The following is a 20,574-nucleotide window of genomic DNA, read 5'->3' as shown; positions in this document are numbered from 1 at the left end:
TTTATAATTTTATTGGCATATAACACTGCTGAGTAAATTCCTGAATGAGAAAATCATCATAAATACGTTCAACCATCATTCAGGTCTTATTACATATTGTTTGGAATGCTATGTCATAAATGGTTCATAATACTTTAAGTAATTGAACATTTCAATGCCTTTTCTCCTATTTTCCATCTTCTTTCCCTTCAAGTCAGAGCTCAAACCTTCCCTTTCACTTCTCTGCTGTTCTTTTCTCATTAGGAAGTTTGACTCTCAGGTCATATGTAAATATTTAATGACTTGTTTCAGCAATGCTGCAGATTTGAAAACCCTCTAGCTACAAACACTTATTAAAATAAAATAAACATTACTGTAACTCAGAACTGCATCTTAATTAAGGAATGAAGCAGCAGCAAAAAACTAGAGTAACAGACACATGCACTAAGACTGCCCTGGGGAGGATGGGGGAGATGGTTGAGGCTTGCTGGAAAGCTTGGTTTTAGAGCACACAAAAGTCGAGGAAATGTGAACTTGGCCTATGATAGGGGAAATCCAAACCAATTACCTTGGAGAGTTGATTCCAACTCATAGCAACCCTATGGGACACAGCAAAACCACCCCATAGAGCTTCCAGGGAGTGACAAGGGAAGAAAGGGTTGAAATGTGAAACATTCTTTAAAGCTAAGAAACTTGAAAGTCTGCACTCTGAATAAGCTAGGGGGAAAAAAATACCTCCTAGGAGGTGAGAAGAGCCCTGGTGGCACAGTGGTTAACCACTTGGCTACTAACCAAAAGGTCAACAGTTCAAACACACTAGCTGCTCCACTGGAGAAAAATGTGGTAGTCTGCTTCCATAGAGATTACAGCCTTGGAAACCCTATGGGGCAGTTCTACTCTGTCCTAAAGGTTGCTATGAGTTGGAATCAACTCAATGGCAATGGGGTGGGTAGTAGGTGGGTGACCATGACGTCTTCAGTCTAGCTATGGGAGGAATAGAAAATGTCTCCTCTGAAAAATATCAGTTAGAAGCTAGTCCACCTACAATCTGGGGACCAGATTGCTTCCACCTTAGGACACACTGATCCACCATTCTGTTCCCATTCTAGCCAGTTGGAAAGGGGAAAAAAGGTTAAAGAAGAGGCATCTGGTTTTTATTTACGGCCAGGACTTAGTCATAAGGTCACACATACTTGCACAAGATACTAAGAAAGTAAGTCCCTATCTGGATGGCTGTGAGCATAGCTAAAACAGGAGATTCTAGTACTCCAAAGAAGCAGTGGGGATGAATGTGGGGAACAACTAGCAGTCTCTGTCACACTTCTCAAAACTACCTTTGACAACATGGTAAATAAAAGGATTTTCAGATGAACAAAAACTGGGAATTATTTCCATTAATTTCTCATTATAGGAACATCCTTTGGATGTTCTTTAGGAAAAAGAAAAGACGATGCCAGAAGAAATTGTGAGCAAAGAAATAGCAAATACGTAGGAAAATCTTAACAAATACTAATTTGTAACAAGTAAAAATAATAATGAAAATGCCCAATTTGTGATATTAAAAAAGTTTTAAAATATTGGATAGCAACAGCACATAAATTATAAAAAGGTTGATCCAAGGTAAAAGACTTTCAAGGACATCATACTGGTTGGAAGAATGGTAGAAATATTAATATTTTTAAGACTTTGCTAAGCTAAATACATCTGCTAAAATTTCTAGGTAATCTATTAAAATAACAGATATAATTCACAAACTACTAGAGGGAAAAAGAAAAGAATGAGAATAAAAGCAAAAGACAACCAAAAAAAGGCAAGTAAATAAAATCTCAGTTAAGCAAGAAGGCAAATAAATACCAAAGAGCAGCCTGAACAAATAAAATGAAAATGATTAATCCTGGTGCTAAGTACAAAAATATGTATATTATTTTTTGTAATCTTTTCTAAGTTTGAAATGTTTAATAAGTAAACATGAATTTATTGAAAACACTAAAAGACAAAGTTCACAGTATACATTATACCTAAAAGTATGCAGCTTTGATATTACCAAAGAACATGAGGGAAATAAAATAATCTGTGAGTAACATAATCACTCAGGTCTACCCTCAAAACTTACTTAAACAGACCCTTGTGAGCATTCTCAGAACCCAGGCATTAATTATTACCCTCCTCTAGTTTGAAGACTTATTCTTGAAAGTACATGTGACTTTCACTGAGACCATCAATGATTTATATGCATGTGTGGTGAACAAATTTTGGCCAGGTAACAGTGAACTTCTAATATTCTGAAGAAAAAGTATCTAGTACTTTTCATACCTCAGTGTGCCTAAACCAAAACCAAACTCATTGCTGTTGAGTCGATTCCAACTCATAGTGACCCCATGGGACACAGCAGAACTGCCCCATAGGGTTTCCAAGGAGTGGCTGGTGGATTCAAACTACCACCTTTTAGTTAGCAGCTGTAGCTCTTAACCACTGTGCCACCAGGGGGTTTAATGTGCCTACTAGTTGCCAATTCTCACACTGACATGGCGGAGAGTCTGCACAAGTACACCAGGTGATTTTGAGAGAGACGAAACCTTGATAAACCATACTATATAATATTGCTTCGTATTGTTCTGAAGCCTGACAGGAAAACTTGGCACAGACCAGAAAATAAATCTTTGTTTTCAATTCCCAGGTTAAACTAAAGACAGTACCTTACATTTGATCATAGTTTTATAATGCACAGAGCCCATATGCCATCTTATTTTGTGTATTCCTCACAATCGCGGTTTAAGAGGTGGGTACTGTTTTATACACGAGGAACTGGAGGTTCTTGGTGGTTCTGTGATTTGTCTACTCTTGCAATTTCAATTTAATGTTTTTAGCATTTCTTTGGGATGAAGAGCCCTTTGTTTACAAAAAGAAAAACAAAAGTATTTGGGTTCTATGTCCAGAGCTTGAAAAAATGTTCTATATGCCAAAGTTATAAAGGAGGACCTATAGGGATATATTTCAGGTACATTCAGTAGGTTCTCTTCCTTCCTGTTCATATCAGGAAATATGGTAGACAAGTGAAGAAAAACTATGCTGGTGGGGCCCACCTGGAGTGAGCTTTCACGCTGGAAGGCAGCTGTCAGCGTGGGTTATCAACTGCATGTTGCTGACTGTGCTGGGCTGCCCTGGCAAGTCCACACGAAAAGACAGGTCTGGCCTAAGAATAGTCCTCCAGCTAGGCCTGGTTTTCTCACAAGTCCTCTCCCTCTTTTCTTTGCCTTTCTGCTTTGATATGTTTGCTATGTCCTGAACACAGACCAGCTGTATCATACTTATCTCAAAGAAACACAAACCCAGTTTAGCAGGTTAGAAATGAAACTATCATTTAAACCTATTACAAAAAACTTATCATGGTACATTCAATTCAATTTTTTCCTTCCTTCCTCTCTTCTTTTCTATAGGAATTGCCATTCAGTAATGGAAAACTTCAGGCTCAGCTGGAGTATTTCTTCTGGTGAATTCAAAATCCTCCCTTCACCATGTAAATTTTGATACAGAATGGGCGAAAGGGAAGCTATGAAAATCTTACAGGTCCAAGCTGAAGGCCAATGTTTGAAACATTCAGACTGAAAATAAAGCACAGTAGTTTACAGGGAAGATTTTGAATATATGGCAATACGAGAGGCAGTATGGCATAATGCTTAAGAATGGCATCTGCACGAGTCAGGGTAGACCTGGAATTGAATCTCAGCTTCACCAAGCTGTATTCTTTAGACAAGTTATTTAACATCTCTGTGCCCCAGTTTACTCATAGGATTAAGCAAATAACCTGTATAGCATTTAGCAGAGTGGCCAACATGAGTAGACACATAAGTGATAACTGTTAATATTACTTAAAAAACATTTAATACTTAGGAGGCCCAAACTAGGCAAGACTTACTGGTGGGCCTGCTGGTCCCACAGCCCCTTTGCTGACTTCAGAGCAGGAGCAGGAATTTGGAAGCTCCGGGCAGATCTCTTCATCCCTCTGAGGAAAGAAAATAGCACAACTGTTAATAAAGCCATCTATACAAATGGCTTTCTTGAGTTAAACACTTTATAAATTTTTTTATTTTTATTTTTAATGAGCATTAGCCTAGAAAGTCAGAGTGCATCTTCTCCTGATTACAAATCTTTTCTGTAAATGAAAAATGGATGGTGCCTAGTGGAGTCATTCCATATCAAAGGGATGTTGATAAACCCATCCTGGAAATCCAGGTGAGAGCAGAAAGTCAAAAGTGAGTGTACTTGGCTATCACTTAAATCAGATAGGGGAACAGTACACTATGAACTAATGGTCTTGGAAACTTTCTTTATATCACATTATTTCTTCCTTTTCAAAAGTTAAAAGAAAACTTGTTGGAATGGCCAACCAAAACAACCACATCTACATGAAAACAAAGAAACAAAATAAAACCATTGTTCAAATACATCATCAATTTCCTGTGACAATTTTGACAACGGCTCACATTCTTTGGCTAAAAATAAGAAATACCTCACAGAATCAATCTAAGGCGTTGTGATGAGAGGTCACTTTTCTTCTCAAAGAATTTTCCTGCCATGTGACATTACAAGATAGATTATGAATGTCAGGCTGACGGTATTTGAATGAGTTCCTGGAGTGTCGAAGAAGACAGAGCACCTGCTAACAGCTATTGAATAATTGGTGACTATCCCATTTTTTTTTTTAATTTTTTTTTTTTTTTATCCCATTTGGAGCAGCCAACGAGAACTCAGTACTGGGATAGGGAACCACGGAACCTCACAGAGTTCATCAACTGCTCTAGAGTGAGAGAAAATGAGCTTCATTATCTAAGACTTTGGGGAAAAGTATGATTAGAGTTGAATAAAGCACAGATGATAGTTAAATTGACAAGGTAAAAAGTATATTGGTCTCTGAAAGACTCATAACAGTACCCCAAAATGGTTGAGCAAGTAGCTCACTTTGCAGAAACTTGTCTCTAAATGATGGATAATAGTTACAGGTTTTAGCTCATTTCAAGAAAACCTCCTGCTAACACAGCTCACCTGTTATGTGGCCAGCTAGAGTGAAATACAAACTTAGTATCCTGAAAGATCCCAAAAGTAAGGCTGATGGCAGTCTACCTGTGACCCCAAACTCAGTCTCAGTAATGGTTTTGCCATTGCTACTGACTTTGTCTTTGCCCAGATGTTTCTGCCATGCAAGGTATACACCTCCAGTGACAGAAGTGAGAAGGAAAGCCTTGAGAGAGCTCAGGTACTTCCTAGTAGAATCTGTGATCGTATTTTGCTTGATACAACATAGTATTCTGAGCATTTCCCCTTTTAATTTCCAATCCACCTGTACTTAAGCATAATAACACAGTGTCTGTGATTTAATTACTCACCAAAGCTTACTAGAAACTTATTCTGAAGAAGAAAGAGTAAATTAATTTGTTCTTAATCATACCATTTGCACCATCCAGGGACCTTTCTTGATCATACCAAACCCAAAACCCATTGCCATTGAGTTAATTCCGACTCATAGTGACACGGTAGGACAGAGTAGAGTGGCCCCATAGGGTTTCCAATGAGCAGCTGGTGGATCTGAACTGCCAACCTTTTGGTTAGCAGCCAAGCTCTTAACCACTGCACCACAAGGGCTCCCTTCTCCTCCGTGAATTTATGGGCTGCAGTAGTTGTGGCGATGTGGTTTAAGGACTTAAACAGTCATATCTCTTAGACTTTATGAATGCTTCTTCTTGCTCATTCTCCATGTTTGAAATATAAGATACAATTACTATCCAACCATGATAGTATCATCCATTTCTGCTCACTGGCTCCTAAAATATGACTTTTCCTTGTTTTTACATATACAGGTATACTGCCCTGAATTGCATGGGAATTGATGAGAAAAAAAAAAAAAGGTTTTCTAGTAGGATCACATAGAGTATATATGCTATGACTGCAGTTTAAAAACCATGTGACCAGCAACCCTGGGGTGCTACAGGCACTGTGGGATGTTTTAGAAGTTCAAGGGAAACACAGCAATATTTAGCATTCATTGCACTTCACCTAAACCACTAGCTCAAGGTAGTTCATAGCTGCCATATTTGATTCTGAAACATTCTTTTCAATGATATCATATCATTGTAAACTTGCTATGATGAAAAGCAAGTAATATAGGAAAAACCAATGTGGAACAAGGAGTGAGGGTTGTGGGATCTGCAATCAGAGAAGCCATGCAGTGCCCAGGACGCATATACATCCCATTGGTAAGTAACTGTGGTTATTTAAGAATGAAAAAATAATATTTTTTCTTTCAATTTATGTGTATTATTTTTTTCATAGAGCTACCAGGTAGTTAGGACATAAATATTTACTAAGTTTGTTTGGGGAAACCCTGGTGGTGTACTGGTTAAGAGCTATGGCTGCTAACTGAAAGGTCGGTAGATCAAATCCACCAGGCGCTCCTTAGAAACTCTACGGGGCAGTTCTACTTCGTTCTATAGTGTCGTTATGAGTCGGAATCAACTCGATGGCAACCAGTTTTTTTTTTTTTTTTTAAGTTGTTTGGAACTAATTTTTTAATAAATGGAACTGTTAGGTATTTCTTTTGGCCTAGGGGCACCATAAAGAATTACTGAGACACTAAGGGCTTTCAGAATGAAGAAAGGGGACACCTGGGCTATGCATAAATGGTGCCCCCCTGGAGTTGTACAGTATACGCCACAAGTGACCATATGCAGTGATCCTGGCATGCCTCCTTCTTAACCTCTTTCTAATTTTAACTCTCATCACAATGAATTATCTATGACAAGAGTGTTGAGAAACAGTCCTTCCTATTCAGAGAAAATGAAATATAATTTTAGAAAATTTCAATAAAGGACAAACCAAATAATGAATTCTTACCAGGCCAGGAAGTTCACAGCATTTGTCTTTATTGGCCCACGATGTAGAACAAACAATATCAAACATCTGTAACTGTAACTGCATTTTAAAAAGAAAAGTGTCACTCAATAAACGATATAGACACATTGTGTTTATGATAATGATTTCGTATTATATATCACATAGCAGAGCATCCATAACTTTACAACATTAAATAAGTAAACAAAAAAGTAACTTCAACAACATCAAGCTAATTTAATCCCTCAAACACACAGTGATGTAAGATTTTTGTCTGTAATTATTCTATCCACCATCTAAATCCGCTTACTCATCACAGCTCCCTCTCCCATCTCAACCTAAAGAGTAAGCTTAGCTCCTCTGTTGAAGCCTTCCCTGAACTGCCTGCCCATCACAGTTACTCCTGAATGCCTCTGTAATCACACAACACTCCATTATGTCTCCTTCATAACATTTCCCATAATACAATGCGATTATTTATATAACCTGGTCCTTTTTTTTTTTTTTTTAGCATTTGAACTCTTCAAGGGAAGGGAACCACTTATTCATCTTTGCAGCCCTGATCATAAGATGTGAATATAATAGGGATTCATAAAGCCTTGATGAATTAATTTTAACCTCATTCATTTATTCATACATTCAGAAAGTCTTTCTTCAGTGCATAATGTAAGCAGATACTATGAAAATGAACAGAACCAGAGGCCTGCCATCAAGGAACTCACCGTGTTGAGGAGACAGACCCATAAACTACTGTATACAATACGGTAAATGTCACGTCAGATTCACATACAGGATTGTGAGAACCTCTGCTAAACAAATTTTTATTTAAGCTATTGGTCATACTGTAAATATTTAGACAATCTTGCTCCACTCTTGTATGTTGGCAATTACTCAATGTACTGTTTGAAATATAGAGAAACCTCACTATACTATCATTAAGGACTAACAACAACTTAATGACCCAACCATTTTTAACATTGTATTTCTTCCTATATTGCTGGGAAAGGACAGAGGTTCTCTTCATCTGAAGTCTGCAACTGTCTTCCACAAGTGATGTTTCCAGGGGTAGAATCTCTTGGTACTTTATTTCCTCCCAAGGAATACTACTCATTCTAAAGGGCCTGCTAGATGGCACTGAGAACGCCCAAATACATGGGACTGCGTAAAGAGGTTATTAAAAACGCACTCAATCTAGTCTGAAAAAACTACATACTGTATGGTTCCAACTAAATGAGATTCTGGAAAAGACAAAACTATAAAAAAAAAAAAAAAAAAAACCAAACCCAGTGCCATCGAGTTGGTTCTGACTCATGGCAAAACTATAGAGACAGTGAAGAGGTCAGTGGTTGCCAGGGATTCAGAGGGAGGAGACAAGGGTGAAAGCTGCATTCCTTGTCTTTGGCAGGGATGGAGATGAAGCTGTTTACTTGGTGGCCACCCCAAGGGACTCAAATTAAGCCCCAATGTAGTAGCATTTCTCTCTTTTTATTTATTTATTTATTGTAGTTGAGATGAAGGTTTACCGAGCAATTTAGTTTCTCCTTAAACAATTAATACACATATTGTCTTGTGACATTGGTAATGTGGTAGCATTTCTGAGATGCATTTTTAAATCCCAAATTCTCAACCTCTATTTCCCACACGTATATATTAAAAAGGAAACACTGGTGGCGTAGTGGTTAAGTACTATGGCTGCTAACCAAGAGGTTGGCAGTTCAAATCCACCAGATGCTCCTTGGAAACTCTGTGGGGCAGTTCTACTCTGTCCTATAGGGTTGCTATGAGTTGGATTCGACTCCACAGCAGTGGATTTTAGTTTCATATATTTAAAAAAAAAACACTAAACCATTGCTGTCCAGTCGATTCCAACTCATAGGGACTCTATAGGACAGAGTAGAACTGTACCATAGGGTTTCTAAGGCTGTAAATCTTACAGAAGCAAACTGCCACATCTTTCTCCCACAGAGAGGCTGGTGGGTTCGAACCACGGACCCTTCAGTTAGCAGCCGAGCTCTAGACTGCTTGGGTATAAAACCCTAACTCATCACTCAAAAATGGAGCTATTTTGAACAAGTTACTTTAAGGTCTTGGAGTCTCAGCTTCCTGATCTGTAAAATTAGTATAAAAATAGTAGCTATTGATATGGATATCATGAAGATGAAATGAATTAATATAGGGAGATGTTTAGAACAGTGCCTGGAACATATTTATTATAAATAATAAATATGATTTTGAAATTCTATGCACAACCCTATCATAATGGAATTCTTTAAGGCACAGCAGTATATAATACAGAGGTTTAAAAAAAAAAAAGGAATCAAAATGAAAGTGATACAGTATTGAGGGCAGAAAAATAATACCAACTTGTTTCCATGATAATGTTTTCTATTTAACATTTTGGTTGAGAAAAATCTTAGCAAATAAAAACAACTACAATAGGAACCAACATTTGTTGAAAACCTGCCATATGCAAGGCATTATACTAAACACTTCACACAAACCACTTAATTGTCAGAACTCGACTAAGAGGTATGAAAACAGTAATGTCAATTCTGTTTTGTAAATTACAACTAACGGATTAAAGAAATTAAGTAATTTAAACCCATGCTGAACGCTCTGCTTCAGTTGGGACTTGAATAGCACACTACATTTTCTTGTGGTTTATTTTGCAGTAAACAAATCTTTGTGCTAGTATTTGAAATGCAGAGACCCCAAACTAACCTTACGATGCCATGGCATCTGGGGACATTTATTAAAAGGGGCCTATTATGACAGTATTAGCTAGATTCAGTTGAGTATGCGAATCATTCATCCATTAAGAAATTTTCCATTTCTGAATAGAGCCCTTCAGTATAAAAACATTTTTGTGAATGGAAAGATTTACTTAAAACAAGGCCTTTCACTAGCTTCAATGTGCACCAGGCTTTCTTAAAGTTTTTCAGATAAACATTCAACACCTAATAACATATAGCAGTATAATGTCTACATACAAATCTTTGGCCAGACTTTTGGCCCTATGGAATTATTGGGATCTTATAAGCACGCTTTATTTATTCAAGGAGTTGAATGCCTACTAAGAGCTTAATGAAGCCAGAACTACGTTTGAAGAATGCTATGTGGGCTGTCTTTTCTTTTTGAAGTTAGATGAAGTCAGCAGCCTTTTCTTTGTGAGTACAACAAATTTATTCATAATCGTTTATATTCGTAATATTTTAGATCCCTCAGCCTTTTTTTAGGCTTCTCTTCCAAGGCATATTTCTGGAGACTGATTAAAAAAAAAAAAAAAAACCTTCTGGCTTTTATTCTCAAAGCAATGACATAGATATGTGTAGAAAAGTATATGCTACAGAATTGTTAATGTCAAAAGATCTCATATTTGTGTGCCTTACAATGCAAGACAATGCAGTTCAAAATCAATCATATTTCAGGCAACTAGTGCAAGAAAGCAGTCCCTTTTTACTGTTAATTTTTTTCCTTTGTAGCTAACAGAACATTTAAAAAGATAGCTGTGCAAAAAAAAAAAAAAACTAAACTAAAGAGAGAGAGATATAACCTCCAACTTTCACTTTTTATAATCTCTTTCAAGGGAATAGTTAACCAATTACAAATGCTCTTTTTTTTCCATTATTGGACATTTTTGTCTGGGTGTAGCACAAAAGGCAAGTCATTTGGGGTCAAATGTTAGCATGAAAATAAGATTAAAATATTTCTCAGCAGTTGAGTCACCATGATCTGTAAATGGAAATTGAAATTTACCCAGGTTCCACTTTCCACTCAGTACCAGATTTCATTCCTCAGTTTTTTTTTAAGCATAACATAACTATCAATTTGAAATTGACCCAGACCTGAATTTATACACATATTTTGAGAGTTCTACTGTGTGCAAGAATACTGCAGAAAGAGTACTGGACTTAGGCGTCGGTAGACAGAGGGCTATGCTCTGCTTCTCATTTGGTGTTTAACTCTTATTGACTGCAAGATTTATCGAGCATTTACCATCTGTCAGGCACGTAACTGAAGTGTTTTCCACATGTTCTTAATCAATTTATTGAATTTAAGGAAAGCCATGAAGGCATGAATGGAATTAGGAAACGAACATTAGCAACTGTTGTACTGTTGGTAGTATATTAGACTGTTTAGGTGTAGACAGATTTTGAAGGGGTGGGGTAAATACTTTTAAGGTCTTAATTCAAATAACGGTGAGTCTTTGGTCACACAAGACATATGGTCCCTGGTATAGACCAGGTTCCCTTCTCTGCCTTAACTTATGTAATAAATCTAGTCTGACCCAGTGAAAGAAAGGCATGAAATCTTATGTAAGTCAAATACAGTCTCCTATTTCCTTTTCCTTGCTCTTTGAAAGGGATTCCCTACCTAACTTCTTCAAGTCTCAGTTTCTGCATCTACAAGGTGGTGATGATGAAAATATCTCTTCCTATAGTTATTGGACAACTAAATGAACTACTCTCAGAAAAGTACACACCACCTAGCTCATAAATCCAGCACCGCTGAATCCAAGATCATAAAAAAAAAAAAAAAAAAATTTTTTTTTTTTTAGCAGGCACTTAATAAACATTAGGTACTATTATCATTTTTTGGAGGGTCCCTGGTGGCATAATGGTTAAGCAGTTCAAATCCACCAGCTGTTCCTTGGAAACCCTATGGGGCAGTTCTACTCTGTCCTATAGGGTCACTATAAGTGGGGATCGACTTGATGGCAATGGACTTTTTTTTATTACTATTATTACCATTTTAAGGATTAAAAGAGATCATTCATGTGAAAACACACGATCATTTCCTTGTAATTTAACACATTCATCTCTGTAGACTCATCAACTAGTCTTACTGTTGATTCTCATATAAAAGCTTTATCTCAGTAAGTAAAGTTACAGGCAACTGCAAGGGATAACATATATTTCTCTTTTATTTTTTCATAGCAGAGGTCTAAATAAATGCCAGTTGGATAATTACATAAGCGTTAAATTTTAAAAGGTGGAAGAACCACATCAAGAAGCATGATCTCACGCCAGAAGCTCAAAATTTTTTTAGAATCATCCCTGACTGGCGACATTACCATTTCATTAAGTATTAGAATAAGGTAGAAGAAACTTCTTTGGAGAAGAAGGGCCGTCGTTAAGTTTCTTCCCACATGTGTTTTGATGGCTAAGTGAAGCCTGCTTATTAGTTTAGCCACGGTAGGGAATGTCATTGCCTATAAAATCTTGCATTGCTGAAGTCAAGTTGTTTTTATTACCAACGTGAGTGATTTCAAGACAGTAGCAACTGTATCCCCAAATTCATTAATCTAGCCTCTACTCAACATGGTTTAAAAAGAATATATTTTCTTTAAAGACTGAATCTTCCATCATCTGGCATTTTCTAAGTTATGATGAATTTGCCAGGAAATCCTATAAGTTACTAATCTCTCTCGTATGATAATCGCTTCTCCTGGAATAATCAGAAACATGTACTCTACACATTGTGATTGTAGGGGGAACTGGAGTCAGATGTATATCAAGATTATCTTAGCAATCTGTGATTTCTAAATTAAAAATGGGAGACAGGATTCGCTCATCTTATACTGAAATAATAATTCAAAAAAGCGAGTCTGAGTTTCCAATCGCATTCTTGAGAGCTAACCTAATATCATCCATTTCAACATAATCAAATTCTTCAACAAGTGGGCAGACTAAAAATCGACTTAGTAACCCTTTGCAGACTTCTAGATTCTAACAAAAGCCACCACTTTTTCTCCTACTAGCCTTACAAAGAACTCTTTAATTACCAACTTCTATAAATTCCCCTTTGTCTACTCTTGGTCAGAACCTACTACAGAGAGTGCTCTGTTTGATTGTTTTCTTTCATGGCCAGAAGTAAAGATTTATCACCAATAGGTTTGAAACCTACAGGCACTTTTGCTTTCAGAAATAAAGTCTTTGGTATTGAACTGGTCAGATACTTGGAGTACAATTATTCCACACAGTGTAATTTGAATAATAATGATAAAAGTGTAACTAAAATACAAGTTGCAAAAATTTTTTTTTTTTTTATGATATATATGACTAGAATGTTCTCAATGCCACACATGGAATACAATATATATAAAACAAAACTTTAACAAAAGACATCGTAGAATCCAAATGGGCAATATTCTATTCAATTTATATCAAGTATTCCTTGAAAACTTACTCTGTACATAGAAATTTATTAGATGCTATGGGGTGGGAGATAAGGGGTGGTTGCAAACGAAGACCATGGCATGGTTTCTATTTGGGGAAATTCATACTTTGGCTAGAGAGATGAGACATAGATATACGAAAGAATGAGAAGATAACAGATGGCCACCAAAAATCAAGTGTTAAATGCTAGAGTTTTAGAGAAGGAAAAGAGCAAGGTGGGTTGGAGAAGGTATTATCGACTTCTTCAGTAATAATAACTGCTAACCACTGAATGCTGACTTTGTTAGGGATTTTACGTGCATTGTTTCTAAAATAAAAAAGGACAAGAGTACCAAGTAATTTGGGTCCAGCACTTCACATACCTAGAACTGTTTCTCTTTCCTAAACTGAGTCCATTCATTCACCCAAGCATCCATCCATTCATGCATTTATTCATACAAGATACCCTTAGTTTGCAATTTAATTCTTATAAATTCCTGCGTATGCCATTAAGGTAGTATCCTCCATTTGGCATATAAGAGTGTGTGACTAAAGGTAAATCACTTGACTTGTCTGGGACTGTTTTCTGGTGTGTGAAGTGAATGGATTAGACTAAAACCAAAATACCAAACCCATTGCCATTGAGTTGATTATGATTCATAGTGACCCTACAGTAAAGAGTAGAACTGCCCCATAGGGTTTCCAAGGAGAGGCTAGTAGATTTGAACTGCTGACCTTTTGGTTAGCAGCCAAACGCTTAACCACTGCACCACCAGGAAGCAGTGGAATTAGAACTGTGGTCCATCAAGCTCCCTTAAGGGCCACTGGAAGGTGGGGGTACCAGTCACTCCATGTCTCTCCCCATTTAGTCAACAAGCATATGTTTTAATCTTACTTATTTATTGCTTTGACATAGCATAAGGTTTCATTTACGCAAAGTGATCTTCAGCTTTAAAAACTTTCATTTATGCAAAGTGATCTTCAGCTTTAAAAACCACCAGGCTTTCTGAAGTTCCCCATAGCTGGCTAATTCTACAGATCTTTTCAAGTGGACAACAACGGTAATGATTCATAATTAACTTGATTATTCTACTGTCTAGAAGAGAGATGCAGATTAGAACAGTTGGAACTGTTCACAGGAATAAAATCCTTCAGGCTAGTTGGTTCTAATTATAGAATGACTCAAATTAGAGAATGTTGCTAATTAGCTGTGAATTTATGGTGTTGAACAAAAATCTTTATACACTACTGTCTTTTGTGGGTAGTGAGCGAGGGAAATGTGATTCCTTTGTCAATTAGAAGACTTAAACTCCATGTTAAATACATGAAAAATGTATTACCTTAATGTGTTACTTAAATAGCTGTCAATGATTAAAGGATAAACTTCACCTTAGCAATAGCAAAAGCCTAGTTTTAAAATGCCCAAATCTAACCTGAATAGGAGACTTAGGTCAGTTTCTTATGTATGATATGCACATATTTTGTATGGATTTTTATTGGCTTATATAAATGAGTTTGTCTACTGTTTGATTCTCATTAATAAACCATGCCACAAGCCACCATATAATTAATATTTTACTATTTTAATTTTAAAATATATTTAGGAAATATACTGACCTAATTCCTAGGACATTTGCCTTATAATACAGCAGAAGCATACCACCAGAAGGTTGGCACAAATGTGTTTTAGGTCTCTTAAAGAACTCATGATCTATTTATCCATCCATCCATCTATCTATCCATTCATCCACCCATACATCCATCCACCAAACTTTATCCCTGGAAAACAGCTAAGTACACTCTTAAAAGATTTTTTTTTTTTTTTCTATAACAATAACACAGCTTCACTGGTTTATCCACTTACTGGTACAGAGTTTCCATTCGGGCCTCTTGATCTAACCATTCTCCCCAAGACTTCTGTACCATCTGACGTGATATTAGCTGACGCATTTATTGCTTTCTCACCCACTTGCTTGCAGTCAATAACCACTTTGGCCAAAGTCTTGTTGACAACAATGTGTAGCTGAGTAAAAATAAAGATGTTTGAGAGGTAAGAAATAGGAGGAAACATCAACTAAATTTGTATAATTGCTTGACTTATCACTAAAAAGACTGAATGAGAAAGAAATCTGTCATCATGTATTTTGCTAGAGAAGAAAGTTTCCACTTTTACCACCTCTGTGTATTTCTCCACTTCAAGAACCCCCTCTTTTTTATGTACTTAATAATTTTCTTTAAAATGATTCACTTTTTAAAATGTAGCCATGCATCGAACTAGTAATATCTGAAATCACAGGATAGATATGTTATGTCTTAATGCACATTAAAATAAACACAAAAATATTAAAAATTTAAAAAGCGCTTGTTCCTTTACTACCAAAAATCGTCTAAGGTCCCACCAGTGAGTGGCTGGCAAACCACACTTTGGTATTGCTTGCTTAGGGTGAGGAGGGAAAACCTAGAATCTGAGGGGGAAGTGGTAATGCTTTCTGGAGATCCCTGATCCAAATGAAATAAAACCCTTTGACTTAATGTATGGTTCAGTTTTCTCAAACTGGAATCTTTATTTTTATTTTTTTATCATCATACTTTAGATGAAGGTTTACAGAACAAACTAGCTTCTCGAACAGTTAGTACACATACTGTTTCATGACATCGGTTACCAAACCCACGACATGTCAATACTCTCCCTTCTTGACCTTGGGTTCCCTATTACCAGTTTTTCTGTCCACTCCTACCTTCTGGTCTGTGCCACTGGCCTGATGTGCCCTGTTAGTCCCATCAAACTGGAATCTTTAATCTGAAGGTCCACGGACATATTTTAAGGCATTTTTGGTGAGGATTTGTCAAATTTTGTGTTATCATTTAGATGATAATCAAAGGATGTATAGTCTAGGTGAATTAGGTAATCACATTGCAGTAAGTTCTGGCATGAAATTTCAGTGCTCATAAATGCACTTCAGTTTATGACTGGTTTTGCCCCATAAATACCACCTGTTTGTGGCAGGCTAGTGAGCTAAAAGAGGTGGAATGAATAGGTAAGTAAGGATTTCACGAACAAACCCTTCAGACTAATCTAAGGAACTCTGTTGGTGTTGTTAGGTGCCACCGAGTTGGTTCCGACTCCTAGCAACCCTATGTACAACAGAACTGAAACACTGCCTGGTTCTGTGCCATCCTCATGATTGTTGTTACGCTTGAGCCCTTTGTTGCAGATAAGGTATTTTGCTACATGATAAGCTTTTTCTTTCTTTGTTTGGCTATTTGGCTTCACTAACTTTTAACAAAGTGGGTAAAGGTTTTTCTTCCTATGATTTTCTAAAGCTTGAAGGTTTATAAATTTGAAACCAACTTGCAATGAACCTTACTCCCAGATCTTTGAGTTTTTCTGGCAAGGTGAGTAAAGCTTACCATTTACCTAAGACTCATAAAGGATTCTTTTGGAATAAGAATTACAAGTTCATGCCTATAGCACATGTTAAGATGGCAATGTTTTCCTAACACTCATAAAATCTCAAATGCTTTTCACCTCCCCTACAATTTTTCTTGATTTCTTGGCAATAGACTCTGACTAACCAAGAGAAGAATCTTGTCAAGAGGAACTTGGTGAATAAATGACAATAAGTCCAAAGAGCTGCTAATGGGACCATTTTGCACCACAAATCTCCACCCTTTATCTGATATATTTTTCAGATACCTTATATTTCTAATAGTACAGTCCTATTAAACCATACACACAAAAACAGCATTATTTTTATGCAATTGTTCTCATCCAAAACATGGAATTATTTTGTTATGCAATTATTCTAATGCAATTATGGCATTTGAAACCTCAGCAAGCAGCAAAGCTGTACAAATGAGACTGGTTTGACCATATTCTGGGTCAGGAGACAGAAGCCAAGATGTAGACTGCTATGTAACATCCCTTCCCTAACTTTAACAAGGCAGTAAAGGCCTGGTTAGGAGGCAAGGCTTTTTGCAATACCACCTAGAAAATACTTGGTGCTCCCTGTAGTCTTGCTGCTATGTTCCTTAAGAGCCCAGAGATCAGTGGGGTCATTAGCCTAACACAAAGCAAACTGAAGATGCTGAAGAAAGCATGTCCACCGCAGTGATCACCAGAACTAAGTGTTTCTGAGACGTGAAAGCTGAAGGAAGAGAGTTCTATCACAAGTGCCAAGTTATTAAAATGAGTATAACTCTAAGTTACTTTTTACAGATTTTTTCCCTACAGCGACCGTTTTATGATGGCAGTGACAGGGTATAGTTGTATGTAGGTAAAAATATCAGTGTCATCACGTGTATCTATGTTTATATTTTAAGATGATTCAGCTGATTATATCCTCATCTGTGGCCACATCTGTGGCTTAGGTATACCAGCAATCCTTTCTGCATCATACACAAAGTGGCAAACGAGTGAGGCTGCAGCTGTCCACTTAGTAATGCGATAGCCTCTACTCACTGTTCCTCAGACATGGGGGCCTGGACCACTTCTATCAAAATCACCTGGGGTGCCTGCTAAAAATATACATTTCAGGATTCCATCTCAGAGCTATCAAATCAGAATCTCTGGGCATTGTTACAGTCTTTGCAGGTAACTCTTGATCCTATAGAAGCCTGAGATCCAAAGTTCTATGGGATGATTTTACATCTCTATGTTGCTTTGCCCAACAGCAGAGAGAATAAAGAATGGATGTATACAAGGCCTTACTAACCTTGTGAAAGCTTCCATAGAAGATCTTCCTAATTTCAGGCCCTCCAAAAGTAACAGTTTGAAAATTCCCTCTGTAGTCATAGTTGAAATACGTTAGGGTTTTCCCACCATCTGTTGGAACAAAGAAAAACATTTTAGAAATAATTAAAATGGATAATTTTCCTAAAATTGAACTCAAGTCTAAAAATGACACATTTATTGTTTTGAAACTGTGTTTAGGACAAAGTTACAAGTAAGTAAATAATCTACAGTCCTTGGGTTGTCCTAGGCCTTCACTTGGCTACGTTAATTTGATGACGGTGAGGCAAAGACCTATATTTACATTCTTCCTCAGTACCTTCTTACCTATACTCTCATCCTATCACCCTTTTGGGAGATGGTTGTCTGGAGCTGGAACTAGAGGCAGGCAAAGAGAGGAAATGAGACTAATCAACTCTTAAGAAATAGAAACCAGGCCCTTTCCCTCAATGCAGCAACCAACTTACCCAGGATATGCAATTTGCACCACCCCAAGTGGCACAGTGGTTAAGAGCTTGGCTGCTAACCAAAAGGTCAGCAGTTCAAATCCACCAGCCTATGGGGTAGTTCTATACTCTGTCCTATAGAGTCACTATGAGTCAGAATCGACTTCACAGCAGTGGGTTTGGATTGGGATTAAGACAATGATATTGCAATGTATCTTCTATTGAAATCAAATAAATAAGTAAAAATGTTGCTAATCTTGAGTTCTTCATATTACAAGTTATAGGTTATTATAAAGACAAATAGGAATACTTTCTTCATTCATTCATCCCTAGTTTGCAATTTTATTCTTCACTCTGCTTTCAAAAGGAACAAGCCAGTCCTAATCATCCTGAGAGACCCCATTGTTTTCAAGTACTAGGTGTATATGGATTTAATAATTTATATTCTTTTAATTTCCAGCTTTTACTTAAAGTTTTAATGTCAGTGCAAAATGCCTTCACAATATCATATTTAGTTGTTGATTCATTTCCGTGTACTGAAAAGCCCTTTCACAAATAGTAGCTGGAAATAAGCTTAAAATGATTTCCTCATTCAAATGTTTGAGAGCTGTTGTTGTCCCTCTTGCAGCCTTCTCTAACTCAGTCATCGTTTGCCTCCCTCACCTTGAGCCCAGTGCTGGCCCAAAGTAGGCACTCAATGAATATCTGCTGAATGAATGAATGAATCAATCAATAAATTAATCAAAAATCACATAATCCACTGTTGAGTATCTACATGTGGCTTAAAATAAGTGAATTTCTATATATGTGACAGGAAAGATAGTGTATCAAATGCATTATTCATGTACATATGTGCAAAAGTTACATAAATATTCTTACTATCTAAAATCACCCCAACCAATGGATCAGAATTTTTATTTAAAATCTCCCAAAGAGCAAATGGTTCCTCTGGAGTGTCAGGAAGAATTCGGAACAGAGAACTGATGGTGTAGTCAGACGGCAATCCTTCTGGATGCAAATACCTGAAGTGGAAAGAAAATCACGTTTTATCATAACTTTCCATAGAAAGTTACCGATCTGATTATAAATCAATTACACTTGCATTATACTAACATCTGGAAAACACAAAAGAATAAAATAACAGACCAAAATTAGTCCTATCCAGAGATGAGCACTGTGTTGGTGCAGTACATTTCCCTCCAGTTTTTAAGAAATGTGTGTATTTGTACAATTTATACCATTTTATCCCCCCCTTTTTTTTTCTCAGCAGCATTTAATAAGTATTTTCCATTTCCTTAAACATTTTTAAGAGCAGGTCTTCCTCCATTTGTCTCCTCATCTTCCCTATCTACGCCCTCTACTTTAGTGATCTTTTAAAAAGTTCTGGTCCCTGCTACATGATAAAGGTAGAGGAGTTGAATCCAGGAGGAGGAAGTGATCAACTGCAGCTAATGCTGGTGATGGGTCAAGTAAGATGAGGACTTGGAACACATGACTGGATTTAGCCAGGTGGAGGGAATTGCTGACTTGATGAGCAGGGTCAATGGAGTAGCGGGGGATTTTCCCTTCAGCAATTCTCATTTTTGGCTAGGCTTCCAGGAATGATTATTCAAATACTCATTTTAATATTCAATTCAACAGATAGTGTCAAAAGTCCTGACAAAAAGGAACATCACATTTTGATTTTACCTAAAACTACAAATACTCTCTAAGTTAAAGACTTGTATAAGAATTTTCTAGAAAATGAAGCTATACCCTAATAACAAATATTTTAAAATATTAGAAAAAGTCTACCTATTTCAAATAGTATTCTGCATAATAAAGGCACAACAAAAGAATCTGGTTCATACCATTATGAGCTGAAATTTAATAAATAGTGTTTTAGAAGAAGATAGAAAAGCAACTTTTTCATAAATTGGAAAATGAATACAATACTATAATATGATCATTACCAATTTTTCATGTCTGCATATACACAGAACATCAAAAATTTAACACTCTGAAGATGTTTCACATAAAATACAAAAGGCATCTTGAGACAAATCAAACATGGATGTGGAATGCAAAATAGTTCATGACATCTTGAGAGATGGATCCTTAAACCAGGAATCCCCAACCTGTAACCTCAAGTATCTCCAGAGTTTGCAGAATTACTGCAATTGACCCCTTGAGTCCTTGGGGTCAACAGAGACTGTCGGTTAAGAGGCTAGGTAATGTGATTTTTACATAAACCTGATATACTCTTCAACTCGATGGAGATGCCGTGGTGACTGCTCAAAGATAAAAACCATCTCAGGGGAGGGAGGGAGGGAGAGGGTTTTTTTTTACTGATTAATTAGCTGAAAAGAACTGCTTTAGGTGAAGGGAAGGACAA

The 20,574-nt window shown here is 36.8% G+C and overlaps 1 protein-coding gene across 2 annotated transcripts in view; it reads right to left on the bottom strand.

The window, feature by feature from the left end:
- Positions 1 to 20,574, bottom strand: part of COL14A1 (collagen type XIV alpha 1 chain) — a 224,322-nt gene that overhangs the window by 60,514 nt on the left and 143,234 nt on the right. For both annotated transcript variants that reach the window (XM_064268015.1, XM_064268016.1), the window contains exons 32-36: positions 19,080 to 19,222; positions 17,738 to 17,847; positions 14,887 to 15,045; positions 6,868 to 6,945; positions 3,896 to 3,982 (exon numbers count right to left, since the gene is read on the bottom strand). In XM_064268015.1, the coding sequence (XP_064124085.1) occupies positions 3,896 to 3,982; positions 6,868 to 6,945; positions 14,887 to 15,045; positions 17,738 to 17,847; positions 19,080 to 19,222 (577 nt within the window). The remainder of the gene's footprint in view (positions 1 to 3,895; positions 3,983 to 6,867; positions 6,946 to 14,886; positions 15,046 to 17,737; positions 17,848 to 19,079; positions 19,223 to 20,574) is intronic.

Source organism: Loxodonta africana, chromosome 14, assembly GCF_030014295.1.
Source record: "Loxodonta africana isolate mLoxAfr1 chromosome 14, mLoxAfr1.hap2, whole genome shotgun sequence".
Classification (NCBI taxonomy): domain Eukaryota; kingdom Metazoa; phylum Chordata; class Mammalia; order Proboscidea; family Elephantidae; genus Loxodonta; species Loxodonta africana.
This window is presented reverse-complemented; position numbering and strand designations above follow the sequence as displayed.